The 23,906-nt window shown below is 43.3% G+C and overlaps 1 protein-coding gene across 2 annotated transcripts in view; it reads left to right on the top strand.

Annotated features, from left to right (window-relative positions):
• Window positions 1-4,673: 4,673 nt before the first annotated feature.
• OGDH (oxoglutarate dehydrogenase) overlaps window positions 4,674-23,906 on the top strand; it is a 29,155-nt gene continuing 9,922 nt past the window's right edge. The window contains exons 1-4 of one of the 2 annotated variants that reach the window (XM_053462790.1): window positions 4,674-4,771; window positions 9,526-9,781; window positions 16,342-16,530; window positions 17,625-17,727. In XM_053462790.1, the coding sequence (XP_053318765.1) occupies window positions 9,560-9,781; window positions 16,342-16,530; window positions 17,625-17,727 (514 nt within the window). In that variant the 5' untranslated portion in view covers window positions 4,674-4,771; window positions 9,526-9,559. Of the gene's footprint in view, window positions 4,772-9,525; window positions 9,782-16,341; window positions 16,531-17,291; window positions 17,386-17,624; window positions 17,728-23,906 lie in introns of both variants that reach the window. The other variant, XM_053462791.1, reaches the window with a different exon arrangement.

The following is a 23,906-nucleotide window of genomic DNA, read 5'->3' as shown; positions in this document are numbered from 1 at the left end:
AAACCCCGGTTATAGGCCTCACCCCTAATTTAAAGATCTAAATTTGGGGGGAATTGTGCGCCGCCCTGTAATCAGGACAATAAGGTATTGAACGGTTGCTGTTTCGTTGTATTCATTGTGGCTGCAGCTGCTTTAGTTTGCTCTAATTGATTTGCTTGGGTCAATTGAGCACTGTTTACTCATGCTAAGTAACGTACCTTAAATAAACACAAGAAGAATAGTAACAAATACCACCCAGCTAAGATAGAGCGAGATACAACTTCACAGTTGTTTGGTGTAAATGGGCTTCACAGCAGGAAATTAACAGATGCTGAGCCCCCTACATTAATGATGCTGGATAAAGAGAGTACCTGTGAAGCTAAAGGGGCAGATTAGTTTACCCTCTGAGTAGGTTACTTTGTTACAGTGTTTCCATACAAGAGTTTCACCCACCAGAAGCTGCGAGACCCACAATTTCCGAAGTATGAAGGTGACCTCCTAAACCTGCTAATACAATGGAAACTGTAGCACTGCTAATGGGTAATCTACATAGACAAATCATTTTGTCTATGCAACGTCCTCCAATGGCAAATAAAGAAATATATTTTACATATGGGACATGTATCCATACTCCCAAATCCTACAATAGAATATATTTCTTTGTTTGCCATTGGACGACATTGCATAGACAAAAATATTTCGGACCAATGTTCCTAATGGAAGACAAAGCGAAGGCAATTAGGAGGACTGGAAGAACAGGCGATCAGTTGATGGGACATGCTTATTAACATAATTATGATATTAAAATAACGAGGTAGCCATGACTAGTGCATCAACTAGTTCTTGACTGAATAACCACATCATCTCCCCATACATGAACTTTCATGTTAATGGCCAGAGGTTTATTCAAGAACAGAATTGCTCTTTAGAGGAAGTGTGATGGTGGTAAATCTGGGCTGAAATGGTAAGAAATACCCCCTCCACTACCTTTCGTATGACCCCAAAATAAACACAATCACAATCCTCCATGTCCTGCCATGTAGCTCATTTGGCATCCGTATTGCGCTTGGTGCATTGGTTGTCTTTTCTTGTTTGACATCTATAGACTCCACTCCAGGTAATTTTAGTAATGGTGGTACTCAAGCTACGTTATGCGTGATCTGCTAAAAATATTTCCCTAGACTTTTATTCATATTGGCATATTGCGAAATAAAATGTGTTGGGAGTAGACACTATCCTTTTATAACCCTCTGTCTCCTCTCCTACAAAGAACCGCCATGCCAGCCAGAAGCTTGCCATAACTGACATGGACTAGAGCTTCACAGACAGCAGACGCCTGGGATCCATGCTCATACTTGTCTTCTTTGTTAAAAAATGTAATTGGTTGGTCCGTTCAATGCTGTCAAAGATCCACGGATAATTATCACTGCATATAAGCTCAACTGCAATAAAAGTTTTAATGCAAGTAAAAAATAAAACAGAACCAGTATGCAAAATACTTAAAGGGACCTCATCAAATCTTCAATATCATTCTTTATATATTGTATACTATGTTTGGTATCTGGGATATTCACAGACATGGTTCATTGGGGACATGACGAACACTTTCAAAACGCACACACACTCACTCTCTTTTCTCTTGCGCTGTCTTCCTTTTGTATTACTCTCTTCAGTTTCTAACTTTTCTCTCTCTCTCTGTTCCCCTGTCTCCTCTCCTTTTCGCCATACCTGGTTTAATCCCTGGTGGTCTTATGGTGGGAAGGAGAGGTCTGTTCATATAGACCTTCACTTCGGTGAATGGGTGCACACAGCTTCAGTGCTAAGGGCTGGGATATGACGTCATATCGGTGTGCTCACCATCAATCGCCGGTGCAGAGCACGAGGGTTAAGTGACTTCTATTTGAACCGACTTTGCAGTTCCTTGCTGGCTGGGTATGTGTGGCAGGATAATGCCCATGGACCTCTGACTCCTGTATCTAGCGCTATTACAATCAGAACTTTAAATATCAGGTAGGAAACTCCCTCCACCGTCATTCAATGCAAATTAATCACTCTGTGTTCCATAAGTGCTCTTGAGAATATAAAGTGCGAAAAAATAATTTAGAAAGGTTAGGAAATAGGTATAATCATCTAGTGTAAATATGCATGTTAATAAATAAGATACTGTGCTGAGCGGTATTAAAAACACTCCAATATGTCTGTCGTCCACTATATTTCTGCATTATTGTTTGCTCCCTGCTGTTTATCACATTTTTTAACCTTCTAGATTGTAAGCTTTTTTTGAGCAGCTCCCTCCTCGCCTCTTTGTTTCTGTAAGCCTAAATTGTTATGTGATACACTACTGGTTGTGTCATGTTTAGTCATCGTTCAGCACCGTGGAATATGATGGCGCTATATAAATCAATAAATAATAATAATAATAATAACCTTTACATGCTACTGTATTGCTTTCTGCTGCCACTTTGCATATAAGGTAGGCAGTGCAAGGGTTAGCCTTCGCTCCATGCTGACTTGTAATCAGCTGGGCCTGGACCTGTGATAAGGAATATGCTGTCATACGCTGTATGATGTAGTTATCCTATCAGGCTCATCCGTAGGGAGGGTGTGAAGAGAAACCACCAATGAGAGCACAGTAGCAATGTCACCTTCTCACTCCCCTGTACATCATCACCTGTTATTGGAACGTAGTGATCTGTGTGTTCCAGGAGTCAAACGCGGACTACGTTTCAGGCTGGAACACAAAAAAAATAGCAGAAAAACAACATTTTGGGTTCAATTTGTATAGTGTATGATGTCACCATATCTCCAGGACATTCAAAAAGAAAAAGGAGAAAAATATTTCTTTTCTAAGGGTTAAAAAGTACAGTAAGTAAACATTATATTATTAGCCAATAATGTGGAAAACTAGAAGAAAATACAACATTCCCGAAAGAGTAGTATATTAAGTTTTTTTTTTTTACTTGCTAAAGGTGATGCTTAAAGTAGAAAGACCATATGCTCCCCATATATGAATTATAGGTCATTGAGTATGGCTCACAATGCAATAACGTATACATTGCTCTAGATTGCTGGAGTCTGTGTCAAATGGTTTCTATTTATATCGATTAGCTTCCACCCTTGTTTTGACCTTGTGTGTCCTCTTGGCTCATCGTGTAATTATAGAGCTTGCTACAAACCTTTCTCTCCTCCTAAGACCCTATTCACTAAGCCCAGATGTCTAGCTCCTTCCTAGAATCAGAATCCAGGGCCTCTCAGCAGTGGCTGAGTCCACTGCACAAAGTGTTTGTCACAACTCTGCTGTATGTTCAGCTCCTGTTGACTTCAGTCGAGTCTCTGGATTTAAGGCAAACATTACATTGACAGCAAACACATCACCTAAAAGGTTCTACCAAACTCAGCAGCTTTATGTGGCCTTAGCACTGAACCAGGCGTCACCCAAGTCAAGGGTAGGGAAGCAGCGCATGACTTGAATCTGGACTCATAGACTTACAATGATAGATTAGCAGTAAGCACCAGGGCCAGTCCTAGATCAAGTGACACTCCAGGCAAGAATATTCATTTGCATCCCCTTCTTCATTCTTTTCTATAGATGGTGATATTGTTAAGGACTAGAGAGTAGGGAGCAGAGCAATGATTTCTTATGCAGTGGTAGCTGATGCAGGTACACCGGGTGCATCATATCCAGGCACAGGAAATAATTGCTGTGTCCCTATTCTGTACAGCTTCTTCACCAGTCAGTGCTCCACTTTCCTGGCTTATACACTTTAACACCATACGTTAACACACATTATCTGACATTCAATGTACACTTGCGCACACACACACTCTAACACTGTACATGGACACCCTCACATATACACTCATTCTAGCATAGTTTAGCATTGTATATTAACACACATATGCTCATTGTGCACAGTACACTGACCTTACGCACACAAATAACATACACTGACACACAGTCTAATTTTTTTCTAATCCTTTACAATGACACCCATCCACACACACGGACAAGTGTACGCACGGACAAAGTTCATGGACATTTTCACAGTTGCCTGACTCAATGAAAGAAACTAAATAGTGCCCCTGGGTTAAACATACGTTATAGTGAATCGGTCTATTCCCTTTACGACAAAAAATAGCAATAGTAATGGATAGACTGTTAAAATAAGCGGATGTGCTGCCTTTACAAACACCTGCCCATACACACATACATACATGCTTGCCTTTACAAACACCAGGAGACTCTGTGGGTGAAAGCGTGAAAGCGATAAAAAGTGTATCTTAAAATAAGTCAAAGTGTCCACAGGACCAGCATTAGAGACATTCTGCTAGTCACTACATAGAACCTGCATGAAGGTCTATTAAATGGTTAATATTTAAAGAGCCTCTAGGTGGCTCATTCAGAAAGTTGTCAGATACGCTTGTTATATAAATAGCACACACATACATGGAATATACTAAAGTATAGCTCCATAATGTATCACTAAGCTGTACTGTACGAATTCAGCCAAACCAATAATGTTATTTTCCCCAAATAAGACACTCCACGTGACCACTGTAAATACGCAAGACACATGTACTGGGACTCACGAAATAATAAAGTTTAGCTTTTTTGAAGCGTAAGGAAAAGAGGTCGCTCTGTATGACGTTTCCACTGAAAGGGTGTTGACCATAGCGTCATGCGTGTGGGCGTGTCTCGAGCAGTTCTGGCCGCGCCTTCCATCTTCCCTGGCCATTCGTCAGGCGGGAGCCGGACGGAGTGGACCGCTGCGGGAGCTGTGTAAAGGCAGAGGTGAGACGCGTACGGGGCGTAGAAATCGATAGTCAGTGAAAGTCACGGTGCGGAAGTAGCGGGGTTTGTGACGTCAGCGGCGGCACTCGTGTGGGGTCTCGGTACTGGAATTATTCCCCGCCGGTATTCTGGAAACAAGGGACCAATCAGAGTGCACGTTGCATCCGCGGGGAAATGACGGTCCTGTTCGTTGGTTGATGTGGAGGCCTGTGGGCGGGGTCTATACTGCAGTAGAGTGGGTTATTTGATCAGCACTTGAGCGAGGTCACGTTAGGTGGGTCACACGCATGGCTGTCCAGGGTCACTTACAGTATAACCGTGCCATGCGTCTTCCGTGGGGCCACGGCGCACATCTCTTTATGGACTCGTTAATTCCAGCTGCTGTGCCTCATCCCACGCTGGACGGGCGGCAGACATTCCATTGCTAACATATGAACGCAACGGGCGTGAATCGCTGTGTCCCTGACTGCGGGCTCTTGGCATGTGAATTATATATATACCGGGTATATGTTATTTGTGTTATTTCAGATCACTATTTATACCAAGCACTATGAGCTCATGTATGGAACATGAGCTGGTTCCATACATGTTATGAGACGTTACAAGTAGAAGCCTGGGGTGGACTGTGCGGTTATCTTTTATTTATGTAGAGCCAACAGTTTACTCAGCGCTTCTTACAGTCCATACATTTAAAGGGACTGAAGAATCTGGAACCGGCAGACCATTATGAACCGATGCGTTGGGTATAGAGGCCTGGCTTAAAATGTAGAGGTAGAGTAGGCGCCAATTTTTGCCACATACATATATCATGGCTGTGCGTCTGCGAGCTAGATCTGTAACGTAGCAGCTAAACGCCGATGCTGGTTTCCTGGAAGCATTTGGCCGTGCATGCGCTTCCCTGTCCTCAACTTGCTTTTTGTCATAAACATTAACCTTGCCAAGTGAACAGGGAGCGGGTGTTTGTGATTCAGGATCATGATCCGAGCTTTGTAAATGTTTGTTTCAAAGATGTGTGTGTGTGTGTGTATATATCTATATGTATGTATGTATATATCCTGTATATATGCGTTTTAAATACTCTTAAATTCAGAATGAAGACCCGTTCCTGCCGGGGCCATTTGCATTAGAGTAGTGCTTTAGCTCCTTTAGTCGATCATACATTATGAACAGCCGCAGGGCTTCTGTTGCAGGAAGGTCTCGGATGGCCTCGTATAATGTATAGTTAACTTAATGGTTTCTTCAGGGTTTTTTTTTCCTCCCATTGAATAATACATTATACAGGGCCAGCTTAGCCCTTCTTGCTGGAAAATCTTGCCCTTCATATTGGCAGAGAATTGGAACCATAACCTTACTCCTTCTCACTTTGGTGAACTCTTGAAGGCTTCATGGGCTGTCTGTGAGAATTTGCCTATACGTTATTCCAATCCGCCGCGAACCGCAGCTTTACGTAGGAACCATCACTAGGCAAGGGGGACAGATTTAAGAGACCACCATGCTACTCTTTCCGAGGCTTCCGCTGACACTTGGGTGAGGGGGCTGGAAAGATCTGGGAACTTGAATGTAGCGTGGGGCTCTTTTGCAGGATCTTCCTAATAACTTTATGGTTAAATGTCCAGTTAGAGCCCTGGCGAAGAAAGGAATGCAGCTGCCATGATAAGGATTAATATCCCTTCAGGATTCATTATTTATATGGCACCATCATATTCTGCAGCGCTGTATAAATGGCAAACAGGATACAAAAAGTAGTGCATCTCATAACAATTTGAGCTTGCAGAAACAAAAGGTGAGGAGGGCACTGTTCAAAAGAGCTTACAATCTGTATGTGTTCAGAATGAAACCTGCTTGGGCCATGCAATTGTATCTCTTTATGTGTAGCTTTCTTATAACGGATCAGGAGTCCATTCAGAAACCCGCGCAGGACTAGCGGCTTCCTATCCATGTTCCATTCAGCAGTTTATGGGTCTTCAGGACCACGTTGACGGGTTTTTGTTAGTCTTGATTGTGTCCGGCGTGTACTCGGCTGAGTTCCATCGTTCTGGGGTGTTGTGACGCTTGCAGGCCTCTTAGATTATAAATTCCAAACATGTTATTTTCGCCAACATCTGGGTAGCTCGTCGATAACTATTTCCCACTCTTTTTGCGTGGGATATTAATTCTGTTTACAAAGAACGTGAACAAGAATGATTATTCAGTCCCGCAAAAAAGCCATCATCCATGCTCTGCCTTTAGTGATCGTCCGTGTTATCATGGACTGTACACACTCTGGTCGGCTACAAGAAAACTCCTATAGGTGATCCATTTGCTGGATTCCTGGAAAGAGAAATTTATTGTTCCCAAACGACACCCACCTTATCAGAAACAGATGACCCTTTAGTGCAGCTTTTGCTGTGATCTGTTGGCTCGCCTGGACGTTGTCGGGTCCGGCCTGTGTCCCTTAGACGTGTTCTCTCCTCAAGGTCATCTCTTGTCCCTGCTCTGGTGGAGCTGGTTGCACCGGTATAAACAAGCCACAGAGAAAGGGGATTCATTGTGCGACTAATTAGAAACTCAAACTTTTTTCTGTCCTTGTTGGCTGGCTTAACCCTAGACGCGGTTTGATATATAAAGAAAATAGGCTTCGTCAGGGGTTAGAGGGGTTTCTATGACAACACATTGGATGACGACTACCAGACGCATTACATTATATGTGTAGCACATGGCTGGTATTCTTTATAATTCTATAATTCTTTATAATTCTATTAATTAGAGACGTCCCTAAACCGAAGCATTTCATGCATTAGCAGTTACCGGTTAAGGCTGTCCTTTTAAGATACCTTTCTAGTGGTTTGAGGCGGAATGTTAAGTGTTCATTAAGAAGAATTAGTAGAAGGAATTGGTCGCATCAAGAATTTACACCAGAAAACATGGATGACCCTTAATGGAGATAAATAGCTTTTCCTGGTAGATGACAGGACATGGTATATAATACGAGTTGCTGTACTACAAATCCCAGCATGCCCTGCTGTTGGGTTGTAGATGAGGTGACTTGGAATATGTGACTGTGAGGCAGATAGTGTAATCTCTTCTGGTAATAAGAGATGACGAGCGAGTGAACCTTCTCGCCTGTCTTATTCCCTTTCCCTGAAGGAGGCACGTGTGTGTTTTTTAACTCTGATACTGATTTGGCCAGAGACATTTTAGAAAGAAACAGGTGCATAGAGCTGCCATTTGTTCTTCAAGGAGGTGACCTTAGAGTTGTCGGGACTTTTCACCTAGATCCGTGACAGCAGAAAACAACCAACTGGCCCGGCCAGGCTGCCCCTCAATCATGTTTTACGTGAAAGACAAATGCTGGTGATATAGAAGTAGTTATTTACACACCTGGGGATTTAGCACTAGTCCTGTTTGTAGGGACACACAGTGAAAGGGCCACTCTGAATATTGAATATATATAGTAATACAGTAAAATAATGTGCTAGATTACAGATGAAATTGCAGGAGTCACATACTTTGATCTGAAACCTGGAATGTTGTCTATCCACAATATAACAGCTTTTCTCACTTTGCCTGCGTCGATAAGTGCACTGTATTCACCATGGATCCCCTCTTGATCCACTTTTTTGTGACTGGAATTAAGCACTGTTGTCACCTGAAATCACAGTGGACCTGGGTCCTTTTTCGGTGCGGGAAATAAAGACTGAAGAGCATGACCTTGGGCTCTCAATTTTTTAAACACTCGTTAATAAGATTCAGAAGTGGCCGGTGTCCTTGTTTAAAGTAAAATGCATATTAGATTACATTTTCGATTCCAGGCTTATTTCTCAGCGGAGAATGTAAGTTTCATCCTTCCGTCCTTTTGGTTGTCCATCTTCTGGGCAAATTTTAACCCTGTGGGTAAAGCCAGTAGTCCATGGCACACAGTTGTGACCGTGAGAATTAAGACAGCCTCCAACGAGTGAGCCAGAAAGGTCTATGCCACACCCCTTTAAAAAAAAAAAACAAAAACAAAAAAACTTTTTTTATTGTGCAATATTTTTTTTGTTCGTTAAAGAAATATTTTATCCCGTTGCCTGGCTGCCGGTAACCAGGGCATGTTGGGCCGGGTGTGACCACTTCCTGCTGAATTGCGCTGACTTGCTTGTTGCGGGAACATTGACCCTTACACTGCCAAATCGGCTTTTCTGTCGAGCTGCGCCATCTTACAGAAAGTGTAGCATTCTGGGGTGGGGCAGGATCATACCTTTGTGCACGAACAACATAATGAATTGTTAATAATTATTTAAAGGCTTTGCAGAGACGCTTATCAACTAAGGAGCTGGTAAGCCTTCTCCAAAGGTACCCTGTGCGTTTACCAGCTTTATCTGGTCCTCTCTGGTCCGTGCTGCACTCGGTGACTGCACTCTTGACATAAGTGCTGAATGTCGCACGTGGAGCGCTCTAGACCGACCAACTCATCCGGATCATAACATAAAAATTCAATGTGCGTTGATGCATCGACACCATTCCCAGATTGGTAACTGAAACCTTTAACAGTGCAATGTATACATGAGCAGGTAGCGGCTGGTTACTATAGAACATGTATATTTCCTGCAGGTATACCCCCACATGTGGTAGGAAAACTGATGCCGTTGTACAGCGCTACAGAATATGATGGCGCTATATAAAACAATACATAATGTTTACAGGAATGGGTTTATACTTGCCTATAGTTCTGATTTAGGCTGTATGTAATTGTGCTTAAAGTAATCCTTTTCTTTCTTTTCTTTTCCTTGTAGGTGCTAGTAGTGACTCTACCGCAAAGACACAAACATGTTTAACTTAAGGACTTGTGCTGCTAAACTAAGGCCCCTGACGGCCTCTCAGACTGTTCGATCACTCACACACAAAGGGCCCGCGGCCCCCAGGACGTTTCAGCCAGTCAGGTGCCTTAGTACACCTGTGGCCGCGGAGCCCTTTCTTAGCGGGACTAGTTCAAACTATGTGGAGGAAATGTACTACGCTTGGCTGGAAAACCCAAAGAGCGTTCACAAGGTAAGGAGGGAACGTGGTGCTCTCCTGGGTCTTGCTGCTTTTCATACCCAGCGCTGTGCAAGGTAGGTTCCATCAGGAAGCCAACGGACGTCTACACGTTGAAGGATCGTTTTTGTTGGAGACATGTCCTTGGACCACAGAGAAACAACTTGGCTGGTTTGTTTTAAGGCTCTAAAGTGCCTTCAACACAATGCGTTCTTACTGCACGGAATACTATGGAGGATGTCCTTTCAGCCAGAGAAGCTGCTGCATGGTGTGGGATTCCTGAAATGTTTGGCCTTTTGATCAGATAAGCTTTCCACTAAAGCAAATCTACTATGAGAAAACCGCCTTTCACCTACCAACTTTAGTGACCAAACAGAAAATAAATTTTGACTACAAGTGGATGACCTTACTAAATTTTATTATTGGGCAGCCATAAAGCCCATTTTACGCATTATATAGCAGTAGGCTACCCCATCAAATGTGTTTCTGGGTTGAGCCTCAAACTTTTTTCTTTTTTCATGATCTAGCAGAGTGAATGTGGCTGAGAGAGAGAGAGAGGGCAGGTGGTCTTAACCCTAATGGAGAATTCTTACATTAATGGTAGTCTGCTGCCTCGTCTTCCACAAGGTGGAGATGGGGGAAAAAAGCTGTGTTTTTCGAGCTTAAAAAAACAAATTACCTTTCAAAAGTTTGGGGTCACTTAGAAATGTCCCTGTTTAAAAGAAAAGCACGTTTTTGTCGATTAAAATAACATGAATAGGATCAGAAACACAGCGCAGACGTTAACGTTTTAAATGACTGTTGTATTTGGAAATGGTTGATTTTCCGTGGAACATCTTTATAGGCGCACAATGGCACATTGTGTTCGCTAATCCAAGTTTAAGTTTTAAATGTTATTTGATAGAAAACAGTTTTGCAAATATGTTGGCACAGCTAAAATTTCCATGTTTTCCAAAAAAACAACTAAGTGACCCGAAACCTTTGAAGGGGTGTGTGTGTATATATATATATATATATATATATATATATATATATATATATATATATATATATATATATATATAATATATACACATACACAGAAAATAGCCCTACTATAAATTTACATTTTGCGGTTAAATTACGTGCATTACCAAGTTTTGTACTTCACTATTTGTAATAAACCCACATCAGGGTTCCTTTAGGTTAAAATAATGTACATGTCGCCTATTCTGTGTTGCCGTCTTAACACTGCAGGGTTTGCGGTATTATTTTTGGAGGGCATGAATTGGTTCTGGAATAAGGAGGACTGTGCATTCAGTATAGGCAATAACAAGTGCTAGTTTGATGACCCCCAACATGAAACTGCTGTAGAAGTTCAGTTCTTCTGTTGGTCAGTTCCTTAAAACTGCGAGTGTTCTTGGTATCATTACTTTAAAATTGTGCCGAGATAAATGGAAACTTCCACTTACAAATGTCATTATCTTGAAGCAAAACTTGCATGAGATAAGGGACCTTCTTATGTAGCAACACAAACTTCTATAATATTATTTTATCCAGATGAAACTAATAACTTAGGAATTATTTAGAGCTCAAATGATTATATGGGTTATTGTGCCATTAGCTAACACAAGGCTATCGCCTACGAGATAAAGGAGTGTTTAGTACTCTAGCGTGACAATGGTATGGTCCAAAAATGGATCTTCACTGCCTTCAATATAACCAACTTAATTTATTCAAACTTCTAAAAACAATGCTTTCTGGCATGTGACAAATTGAGGCTGACCACGATTGTACGGTATGTTTCCTCTGCCGCTATTACTTCAGTGCCTTACGAAGGTGACCTGAAGCAATCGACAACAATCTGAAGCCTCACAGTAAATACATATCATTTTCTGGCCCACCTAGTCTCTGCTGTTTTAGAAACAGGGGAGGAATAATCAAGCAGATGCTAGAACAGCAAGTTAAGATGGCTGCTCGCACGGTATACACGCTTACAAGGCACTAAGCTGTTTAGCGTTCATAAACGGTCAACAGAAGAAAAAGTATTGCAGATGCCGCCCGAGAATACGTCCTCTGCCTTCTACTCTAGAACTCTTAGAACGTTGCTATATGTTTATACTGGATTTTAAACTGTAACAAGCATTATGTTTAAGTTTAGTGTTTGCTTTGTTGATGTGCTCCAAATGATTGAGTATTTGGTTGCATCTTTTTGTATCTAAGCTTCAGTGGTTCTGGGGTGGTCCGGGCTCACGCTAAGTCTCCTAAGAGCAATAGATGGACGTGGACATTTAGGTTCAGTAAATGGAGTGTTTCTCCCTCGGTTCTGGCTTTAAGTCCAGCCGCGCTGGGATCCGGTTTCATTGACCTGATAGGAATCCCCGTCTGGCAGTAGTAGTTCAGCGCCTCGCCACCCTTTACTTCCCATGACAGCTTGCAAAAACTAACTTTTCTGGTGGCCTCTGTGGCTGGACGCTTGCCTGGATGAGCCACTAGCTACTGTGCTGTGATGCCTGACCATGGGAAAGCCGTCGGATACAGCGTATCTGGGCTTGGCTTTAGTGCTAATATGCTGATTAAGATGGCAGCTGAAACGTGACTCTGTTAGATGAGCCAAGTAGCTGGGACTCTGCCCCACACATTATGGCCGAACACTTATTTGTTTTTCACGCTGCGAACCCCACCCTGTGTATACTGGTATAATCCCACCGCTATCGGCTCTCTGGATACGTCTCTTAGCGAGGCACAATACCAGCGCTGGCTGCCGTGGCTCCGATCCAGTTGGCCTTGTGTTTGGAGAGGGTTAGAAGTCATTCTGTACAGACCAGTTCTTGCTGGAATAAATAATACGTCATTTGTGCTTGGCCAGGTTCCAGTGTGATGGGGAAAGCTACCTCCAGGGGGTGGGGCTGCTAGCTTTTAACCCATTCTGTACCGTTTGAACCACAATTACCAATAAACGATGTATAAACCATAACAAATGCAGGATTTATGCCCCAGCCCCTTACTCCCTGCAATACACTGGGTGGGTATCAGTGTGTTGATTGCTCTTCCCTTGACAGGCCTGCAGATTAACCCTTCCTGTAACCAATACCCCTCACCCCGTCATTACTTTTAATGCTAATCTGTTTTCCTAGCGTTAAGAAAAAAAGACTAAAGAGAGAAACTTTGTAGTTAATAAGAACTTGATGTTAATTCCACGCCAGGAAGTGCTTCTGCCGCAGATTCCTGTTTACAAGACATCGTAAGTGGAAACATGCGGGAGAAGGTGACTTGCTGGTCTGCCAATTTTATGTATACCGTTTACCGATATTATATAATGGCACACGTTTTGTATATAACCTGGGACCAGCTATTATAACTTCTTGATCCCTGGTCTTTCTCCCCATTAAGTGATCTCGCCCCTTTCACTAAGCTGCTGATTGTTGATTTATAGTCCATCTTGCTTGCATTCCTATAGATTCCTGTAAGGGTTAACCGCACCAGTGACACGCGAAGGAAAGTTTGTCAGAGAGGACAAAAGCATTTGTGTAGGGAGCCGTTCCTTAACTCTGCCAGAGGACACATCGTCCCCTGTGTCTTAATGTCACCTAGCACCCACAGTGGAAGAGCTGAGCAATGTAACAACTACCCACCCTCAATGCCATAGAAATGTATTTGGTCGCTTATGTTTGCAGGGTCCCCTGCTTCCAATGGCTTGTGGAAATGTTATTGTACTTATTGTGCGATGGGTTCCAGGCGTTCTGTCTTGTCGGCTATAGCTGGTAATTACAGTCCCAGACTGTCTCAATCCTTGTGGCGTGGATGCCCCTCCCCCCTTCTCGTGACTTGCTAAGATTCTTAAAATAACCATGGTTGGGTGAGGAGGGAGTTTGCCCTTCTAGTTTATCTGAGCCTTTCTAAGGTGTGTTTTGTGTTTATAGTTCTCTCTTCCGTTTTTATTTAAGGTAATCTGCTGACTGACGTTTCAGCAGAGCTGCTTTCAGGTTCCTCATGGTGGAGAACCGGCTTAACTGAATGCTCCCAATTCTTAGGGGTAGCTGGAGAAGTGAAAGCAGATTAAGTACCCCCGTCCCTACTAGATGTACCCCAAAGGCTTGTCTTGCAGAGGGATAGACAAGTTGTGTTGGTTCCTTCGGCCCGGCTGATCTTGCTTAGCTGGATGTAGCGTTTAGTTCTTGCCTGTGAACGGTGTTCTGATCCTATGATTGACCAGGGTTTGGAAGTCTGTGGTTCCTTAAACTAGATCTCCGATGCTCCTCGGCAGGGTAATGGTAGTTGGCGTTCAGAAGCTACTGGAGATCTGCTGGTTTCCAACCTCTGGGTTGAGCTTCACTTGTGTTCAGTAGATCCCAGTCTTCTGTTTTTTTTTCACGTCCATCCTCTTCTTTGTAAGCTTGATAGGACCGGCTCTTCCCCCGTTGATCTTCAATGCAGAGAGGAGGAGACGGAGAGCAATATAAAAGTGGTGGGAAAGGGTGGGTTAAATGCCAAGCTGTTTACTTTGCCAGCCCTGGCTTGTAGAAAAGTCCCATGTGCTTTTGGGTTTTCCTGGTATACACAACACAATCTGCAGTTGTCTCCATAGAGTTAGATTGTTGGGTGTAACATATTGAAGATGGGTTTAAAAAGCAAAATGTGTAAAGTGGTCTTATCACTATAGCAACTAACTGGAATGTTCTTGCTGACTGGAGTACTGTATCACTTTCTATGGTTATAACACTCTTCAGACTGTGTGCATTACCCTCTGGTGGTTCAAATATCATCCTCCATGTTTGCTTCTTGTGTTCAAACCCTCAGTACAGGAGATCGGACATTAATGTGTATCCAAGTCTTCTGGGAAACCTGCAAATTGCAAAGATCTACTGCTGGATTTCAGATACAGCACGCTATAGATTGTTAGCTCTATGGCGCACTAAGCCATACACCATTATCATAGCTGCTGAATTCTTGTACTTCGGTTATATATCTGCATCAAAGTGAACCCTTATGTAACAGATTCATGACGTTCTCCTTGTGAATGTAACCTAATATGTATAAAGGATCCGCAAGTTACAGAGCTCTACAAAGTTACCAGAATACAAACAAGTTGACACATGGCTAAAATACATTTGAACACTGATTGTGTTTTGCATCTGTGTAGGGCAACAAAACATTTTTATTTTTCCTATTGTAACGATCTCTTAAGTGTATTTTATTATGCTTTGAGTTCTTACACGCTAATCTCAATAGTACATTTAGGAAACCATATAGTAAAGAAGGGGTTGGTAAATTTGGTATGGGTCTAGAAGTCTGCCAAAAATGTAGGAGGCAAGTATTTTTTCATATTTCCCCACTGATTTGTCTATGGTGATGCTCCACTATATAATATATAGATATATAGTAAAATCAATACAATGTTTATGAAATAAAGTTGATAAATGGGTTGGTACATTAGAAATAAATGAAGCAACATGAATGTACCTGGAATGGAGCTCCCTACGCCTATCACGTGATGCTGCGTGACCCAGTGCAGTGCACATCCATGAAGCAGTCTCCTGCTCACCCATAACACCATATGCTGATGTACACACATAATACACTAACTTACACACGCCTTAGTCATACACACTATCTCTGTGACTCTAGCACTATACATGTACACCCATGCACACTGATTCTGACCCATTGTGTATATACACACACACTATTCCACCTCTCACGTTGGGGAGACCCGCTGTACCACTGCTTATCTGCCGTCATGAATCCAGCACCCTATGCTTTACTGCGATGGGTGCGGTGAAGCGATTACCTTGGAGCACCCAGCGCGGTCACTTAACGTTCATTACGTGGCCCCGGTTGGCGCCTCACTTTGCCCGCTTCACTGCACCACGCATGAAACAATAGGGGCTATATTTGTGATGGCAGCTCTGGCAAGGCTTTACCCCCTTGTCCTGCCGAACCCTGGGTGCCAGAGTGTTTTCTAGTCACCATGGCGACCTAGTACCCGGGGTTTGTCAAGCCCTTTTTTTTTTTTTATTTTTTATATTGAAATGCAGAGTTAAGGCCTCGCTGCAGGGTTTATCTAAGTAAAGCCGGCTTAAGCAGGTGAGAATGCTGGGGGAAAGGGTTAAGGAATCTACCCCGATGTTTCAGCGCTAAAACTGGGATCAGTAAAGAAAATTGTAATAACATAAAAGATCAGGCTTCTATAAATATTTTTTTAGATACCTATGGATTTCTAAATGTCAAAATCTACCATGATCTAGGGGGTTATGACGCTTTGCGGCATAAGTGAAGCATGGTAAATTCTTGCCGGTGGCTAAAGTGAGGTAAAGTAATGTTTAGCATTAATTCTAATAAGGTGATTGGACTGACAACGCTAAGCAAGCGGCAGGCCGTGTCATGGAGTTGTAGAACGGCATTCCTGTTGGGAAATAAAGATCCACCTGACGCCGTTCTTCATGAACATGGATGTTTGTATTGTCTTCTGCAATGATAGTAGACGTTTAGGATGCTGCATTTACACTGAATTTCCACCATTCTGATGAGCGTCAAATAAGTTTGTCATGTTTGAAGACAGTTCATTTGATTTGTCTTTTGTTCTTCCCTTGTAGTCATGGGACATCTTCTTCCGGAACGCCAACGCCGGGGCAGCCCCTGGAACCGCTTACCAGAGCCCCCCACCTCTGGGCAGCAACCTCTCGGCTTTCGCACAGGCACAGTCACTCGTCCAAGCACAGCCCAACATCGATAAACTCGTAGAGGATCATCTCGCTGTGCAGTCTCTCGTCCGTGCTTACCAGGTATAGGAAATGTCACCCCGGCCATAGTTCATGTACACAGATTGTTTAAATTGACACTGAACCCCAAGATTCTATCAGCTTCGATCCTTTTGGATTTGGGAATGCGACTTATTCTTTTCCTGTATTCAGGTCTGCCCTTCACTTATGTAATAAGTAGTTACAGCACCTGATCTGGTTTAAAAGGGAAAATAGCATTTAAAATAACACCCTAATTTGCATAGTATAGCAGCCTATATCTTAGACTGCCTCATTTGCCTTCATGACCCACCTCAGTTTGTTCATGGAACATGTCTCAGCACCATGTGTATATGAATCTAAAAATACATAAAAAAAAAATGTATTTAGGTTTTTTGTTTAAAAAAAAAAAAAAAAGCAGGTGCAGATCATCCCCTGTATTTGTGACAAAACAAGCTGCCTCCCAGTATCATCATTGTTACAGTAACAGGTTAAACTATTTCCCAGAGCAGCCCTTACCCCGGGGCGAATAGATAACTGATCTGTTTTTCTTCAGTGCCTAAAAGAGAGGTATGCTTAAACTAAATCCAAAAACATGCATGTAAATATATCCTCCACAATGCAGCAAATACTTCTCTGCCTCTAAATCTGCCCCTGGCAGCCGGCGCCCCCCCCTGCTGTTGATCCTTTGCCTTCCAGTTCATTGCCCCGTGGGACACGCTGGGAGTGCTGCAGGGTTTGTGGCTAATAACGTCACGGTGTGAGGGGCAAAGAATTGCTGTTAACCAGTTTTTCATTGCTTCCAGGTGAGGGGTCACCACATTGCAAAGCTTGACCCACTCGGGATTAGTTCTGTTAATTTTGATGAGACTCCAGTAATTGTCGGTTCTCCAAATATCGGTGAGGATCTTTGCAGCAAACTTGTTTTAACCTTTTATCTACTTTTCCTTTTTTCTTTTTTTTTTTTTTCCTTTTTTCCCCCTCTTTCTTCCTTCTTTCCATCCCTATCATCACCTTCTTGCCTTTGTCCCATTTTTTTTTCCCTCCCACCTAAACTTCCTTTTCCCAACTCTCCCATCTCCCCCCGTACCTCCTTTTTCTATCCCACCACCCTCCTCTGGAAACTCTCCTCAATATAGATCCGTGGGCACCACGTAGCTCAGCTGGACCCACTTGGCATTCTGGATGCAGATCTGGACTCCTGTGTCCCAGCTGACATTGTCACGTCCTCAGACAAACTCGGTGAGGGCAAAGAACTACGCTAGTGTGGCCACCGCTTCAGCGCCTCCCTCTCACCCCCCATGTCTGTCTGTCCCCAGCTCGCTAGAATGTTGGCAAAGAGAGATCACAACTAACAGCTGAGGGCCACCAAAGTGGCCCATGATTTGAGTCCAAAAATCTGATCACCCCATTCATTCATTCACATAACGGCTCTTCCATATTACAGTTCTGAGAGCTGCCAGTCACTGGCGCCCAATACTGAAGAGCTAAGATAATCTTCGGTGTTCAAGGGTTATGTGGCGGGATAAGTAATAAGCTGTTAGTTTGACCTCTGACTATAGATCAATACCGATTGGTCAGACCGCCCTCGCTGCTCTCACGCAAGCACTGCTAACATAGTTTAGCGTGTAGAGTAACCGGTACTAACCACGGTTTGCGTGCATGCAGGGTGCAAGCGCACACAGGTAGTGTGTGTGGGTGCGAGATACCTTGTGCCTTGATTGTGCTTGCTTTGGGGGTTCTAGCATGCGGTATGTGAGCATGACTCAAATGTATTCTGAACTATCTGTGTAACGTTCTGCCGGTCACAGGGTTTAACATTAGAAGTCAGTGGTTCCAAGGTACAGAAGGTATAAATTGAACCATGTTCCAGAGCAGTTTAAACCAGTTCGATAGTCTGTGACAGCCCCGTGTGTTCTCATTAATGCTTACGGTGTACTTAAACGTGTCTGTTGTGGGGAAGCCTTATGTGGGTATATCAAGGCCTTGTGTGTTTACTTGTTACTGTTTTCTGCTTTGGAGTTGTTTGCTCCAGCAAGGGTTTTCACCCCCATGGGTCTTATTGCTGGGGAGTAAACAAATTCACTAAATTCATATTCTCAGAGCATTTTTCAGGGCCAAGCTTAGACTAATGTAGTTCACGAAGCAAGTAGACTTTCAAGACAGCCCTCCTCTCCAGCCTCAGCCCTTCTTGTAAGATATCATCTTGGGGAATGTCAAGTTGGACATACCGTATTTGCTCGATTATAAGAAGAGGTTTTTTTCAGAGCAAATGCTCTGAAAAATACCCCTCGTCTTATAATCGAGGTCGTCTTCTAATTAGACCTCAAAAAAATGTCTGCTGGGGCCAGGCTGCTTACCGGTGCTTTGGTCCCGAGCAGCGTCTCTTCTATTAGCAGCAGGAAGCTAGCAGAGTGTCACATAATTCTGCCTCCGCCTCCTTCCTCTGAGGGCGGGGCCAGAGAAGTTGCTCGCACAGCCGGGCCCCTGCAGAAGTCTGCGAGTGGGAGATCTTCAGTTCAGGTAAGGGGGTGGGGGGTTTGAGCGTGTGTGTATGTGTGATTAATGGAATGAATGAGTATTTAAATGTTTGTGACTGAGTGTGTGTGTGATAGCATGGATGTGTAAGGGGGGGTGATAGCATGGCATAGGGAGGCTGTACTCAAACTCCTATCATCCCCAGGTTCCAGCATGTACTGGCTGCCTTGGCTTGATAGGAGTTTGATTGCTGTTAGCAGATATATATATATATATATATATCTCCAGAAATGCCTTTTAACCCCCTATATGCCACTCTCGCATATAGGGGGTTAAAAGGCATATCATGGGGTAGAGTGGCATATAGGAGGGCATAAGACATTTCTGGAGGCAGAGTGGCATATAGAGGGTTAAAATGCAAATAAAGGGGATTAAGGCATTTCTGGGGGCAGAGTGGCAACCTTGGGGGCAGATGTGCAAAACTGGGGGGGGGCAGGTTGGCAAATAAAAGGAAATAAAAAAATATATATTTTTCTCAATCATAGCTTTTATTAAATATGAAAAAATTGTTTACATGAATTAATATTTACTAGTAAAACTTTTTTTCCTATAGGGTAGTCTTATATTCAGGCTTTTTGTTTTTTTCCTAAATTAATATTTATATTTTGGGGGGTCGTCTTATAATCAGGGTCGTCTTATAATCGAGCAAATACGGTAATATATTCACTAAACTGGGAGGTCAAATTTTTTTCTCTTACAGGCTTCCAGTTTAGTAAATACATGTCTGATTAAGTCATTATCCCCAATTCCATGGATATCCGTGGTCCTGGTAAAATGAGTCCAAATGGTTTTTTTTCCAGCATCTAGATATTACTGCATTCCTCCTTGCCTGATAGGAGAAAGACATTGTGACTGCGATGTTATCTGAACGGGACATTCTGTCTGTAACATTAAGAACATTGGCCAGGGTATGTCATTAAATGTTCTGCTCCTGTGTGCATACAACGTTCAGGCGATGGATCCTCTCGGTAAAGATGATCAGATCTTGGTTTCGGCTGTGAAATGGAATATGAAGGAAATCACAAATGAGTTATAGCTTTTATATGTAAAATAGCTGCACACTTACGGTTTCAAATCCAGCTGCGTCCTTGGATGAAGTGTACGTTCTTTGGTAAGTAGGCCCTGACTCGATGCTTTACTACTTCCTGTACAGCCATGGATGACGCCACAGCAGTCCCAGCCTGGATTGCGCTCTGGTGCATAGCCCGTTCTGTTACACAGAAGCCAATGTGTAAGGCCGTTCGGTGCATTGGTACAAGCGCTACATCTACTGGATCCTTTTAAATTCAGTGTTATGACGTTACCCCAGTTAGGGAGTGAGCGTAGACTCACAGAGGAGGTGTAGGTATCCCACGGTCTTTATGGAAGCCCACCTGTGCCACCACTTCTTAGGTTAATTGTGCTACTGCCAAAGCTGGCAGGACTGAGTAATACAGATTTTTGGGGGTTTATTCCTGTTACCTCCTATTTATTTTAGGTACTTAAAAAAAAAAAAAAAAAAAATGGTCTGGAATTTCTCCTTTAGAGGTATGATGTTCCTCCCCCACCACCCAAATAATTTGTACCTGAGGGCTGTACGGGGAGATGTTTGTATGTTTTCCCATTGAGTATGCTCGCTCCCAGAAAGGTTTCTCGCTGGCTTAGTACAAGCCCGAAGCAGCGATGCATTTCTTGCATGGAACGCATTAATATGCCCGGTGCATATTATGCTGCGACGTTAGCGATGTGCGCGGGAAGCTTGTTTACGTGCCGCACTGCTCTATCCCGGTTTAATTACTTTGCAGATTAGGTTTGCACTTTGTATTATCCCAGGCTTATGCTCTTGATGTTTTGTATTTAAAGATTCCTCTCTGTTTCCCCCCCATGCTGCGCCCTTCCTCCCCTTGCCCCATCCCCCCCATTCTGCCACCTCTCCTTCTACCCCCACCCAGACCTGCCAGCATTCCTGGATCGACTACATGTTCTCACGGTGGGAGGTAGGGAAGCACATCCTTTTCTTAAAGAACACCAATCCTATTCCTCGTTCCCAACCTGGTTTGGGAATGCCCTTGGTAATATGATTTTAAATGCCCCCCTCCCATTGGCAAAAGGAGACAGCAGGTTTAAATTACACGGGTCACACAAAAAGGTAATTTGCATCTTCTTTTGCATTAAAATACCAGGCAGTAAAGTGTGTGTGCGTGTGTGTGTGTATGTATGTGTGTGTATATATATAAAATACATATATATATTTCCAGCCAGGTTTCCCTGCAGCGACCGGTGCGGTGCTTGTTCTGTTAGGACCGTTCCACTGGTTACTGCAATAAGAACACAGTCTGTTTTGGTACTCAGAGCTTACACTCGCATTGTAAAGGGTTAGAAGTAATTTAAAAGTTTATTTTTGTACTGTTCACAAGGAACAACTCCCAGAAAAGGAGGTATCAGGAGGTGTTTGTGTTACCGTGTCAAGGTCGTTGGGTTAGCAGCTGTGGGGTCGCAGATGTCGTTGTGTGCGGCTCTGCAGAACCCATCTCCAGGAGAACATTGCGGAGGGTGACCAAAATGGTCAGAAAAGATCAAGGCTGCTCAACATGTATGACTATCCTGACTCTAAGACAAGACTAAGGACTCCTTAAAGTCTGAGTCCTTATATCAGTCCTTATAACCCTGGATAACCAGCTCTGCTGACAGACAGATGTCGGCAGATAGCTGCCGGGTAAGTTGTCCAGCAGAGTGAAACAGAGATCCAAATGGAGATTGCTATATCGTAAATTCTGTTTCTGAATGAATGCGACTAGCCGCAGCCGGTCGCTTGTATGCCAGCTGACAACTGCGATTGGCTGGTCTCGTTGATTTATTTGAAAACTCTGCTCCTAATGTAGTAGTACCACAGAGCACATGCTTTCGTTAGAGGTGGTGTTTGGAAACCTCATTTCCTTTCGCCAAAACCATCCAGCTATCATATGCACTTTAATACATATATCTGAGTAACATCTTTTAATTAACTTTTTCCTCTCTTGCGGAGGGGGTTGGGGGTCATGACAATCCCTCTTTTCAGTCCTGGCTGCAGGCACCTGGTAGTGTTGGCCTTCATAGGAAATGGCAGACAGGGGGAGATACAACTCACCCTTTAGTGAATAAGCACCATTGACCCCCGCCATACGTTCTGCCGATCCAGCTTAATACGCAAGTACATCTCTATCATGAAAGGATACCGGGCTGTTTGTTTAATGGTTTTCAGGCTGAATTCTGCCGTATGCCTAAATTGTGTTTATAGAACAATGACTGTGTTGTGGCTCAAGCTTAGGACATTATGTTCTGGCGTCTCCGGAAGTTTATCGGAATTCCTGCTGGTTCAACGTTCAAAGTCTCGTTGCGCTTGGTTAAGGAGCCGGGGGCGCCATTGATCGGCGTCTCATGCAGAAATTGCTTGTGTCCAACGTGTATCTAAGCCGAGAGCCTGCTACCCCCGGAGCAGAGGGAACCGCTTTTCCGTGTATATGTGATCGGTCACATGGGGAACAAAAATAAAAGCCCGTGAAGTGAATTCCACGTCCTGCTGGGAGCTTCTAGCACTACTGTAAGGAGAAAAAATATAAATTTTTATTTCTCTGAACCATCCAGGGTTTAAATGAAAAAGGATTTGAGTTAAACAAAGCTTTTAACAGAATACATTGTTACGGTGAGTAATTCTGTGGGGCTAAAGCTGTATGTATTGCGGAATCTGGGAGCATCTCGGTGCTGCCTGCCTGAATACCTTTGTCAGGGGGTGGGGCTAGGCATGCACAGGGGTGGGGCTAGGCATGCACAGGGGTGGGGCTAGGCAAGTTACTATTTAGAAAGGCAAAGAGTGGATCTAACCTGTGCGGCTGGCGGGTACGACCGGGCATTGAAGAGCCTCGATGTCAGGGAGGGTAGCATTTTAAGATCTGAAGTCTTTACATCAGGAACAGCAGGCAGACTAGACGGGCAGGCTGGCTCTTATCTGCTGTCAGCTGTTATGTTTCTATGTAACCTCCTAAGCTGTCCCCTAAATATTGTTGAGCGCAGGGCTGAACCCCTCCAGTCTCCAAGGGCTGCGATGAGCCACACATTCTGCATATTCTTCCCTGAAGACCATCTGTTTTAGTGTTTTTTATTTAAATGCCTTGCTTTAGTGTATACTAAACTTGTCGCCATTGAGTGCTGGAGTTGTGCATCCTTGATTAGCCAATAGAGGTAAGGGTAACTGTTTTTAAATGGATTTTCTGCGCTTTTTTTTTTTTTTTTTTTTCTTCTACATTTATGTGGTTAAGGACTCGTGGCCAATTATTTTGAACCGCTGCTGTCTTTTTACCATCACACCCCTGGATGTGATTTCTGATGATATGCGATGACATCAGAGTTAAATTGACGGAATGACACTTAGGGTATTTTGACCAGGGGGTGGTATTCGATGTGGTGCTTTTCAGTTATCTGTTAATAAGGAGAGCTGAACAGTACAAGGATGACTCTGTAACCATTACGGCTCTGTCTTTGCACACAATTGGATTATATCCTGTTACAAGCAGCTACAAGACACGGCCTCAAATTTCTCTAAATTCCAGTCTAGTAAGTTAAGAGGCTTTTTTGCGGAGAAGATTTGTCTCGTGTTACTACTAATCGAGGCACAGCTGAGCAACCAGATGTGCTTTTCTCCCGTGTTTTTTGCTCAATCCCAGGTGACAGGTTCAGGTTAGAACACACAGGATAAATTGTAATGTCCAAGAGAGAATGCGTTGGAACGTTCTGGATATTTCTTGTTTAGTCTAACATTAACACTATAGACACAACCGATCCGACTCCAGTCTGACATGGGGAGTAGTAGTACACTATATTACAGGAGGTGCAAATTCTAGCATATATTTCACATATAAATCTGAATA

Source organism: Spea bombifrons, chromosome 4 (genome assembly GCF_027358695.1).
Source record: "Spea bombifrons isolate aSpeBom1 chromosome 4, aSpeBom1.2.pri, whole genome shotgun sequence".
NCBI classification, from domain to species: Eukaryota; Metazoa; Chordata; class Amphibia; order Anura; family Pelobatidae; genus Spea; species Spea bombifrons.
This window is presented reverse-complemented; position numbering and strand designations above follow the sequence as displayed.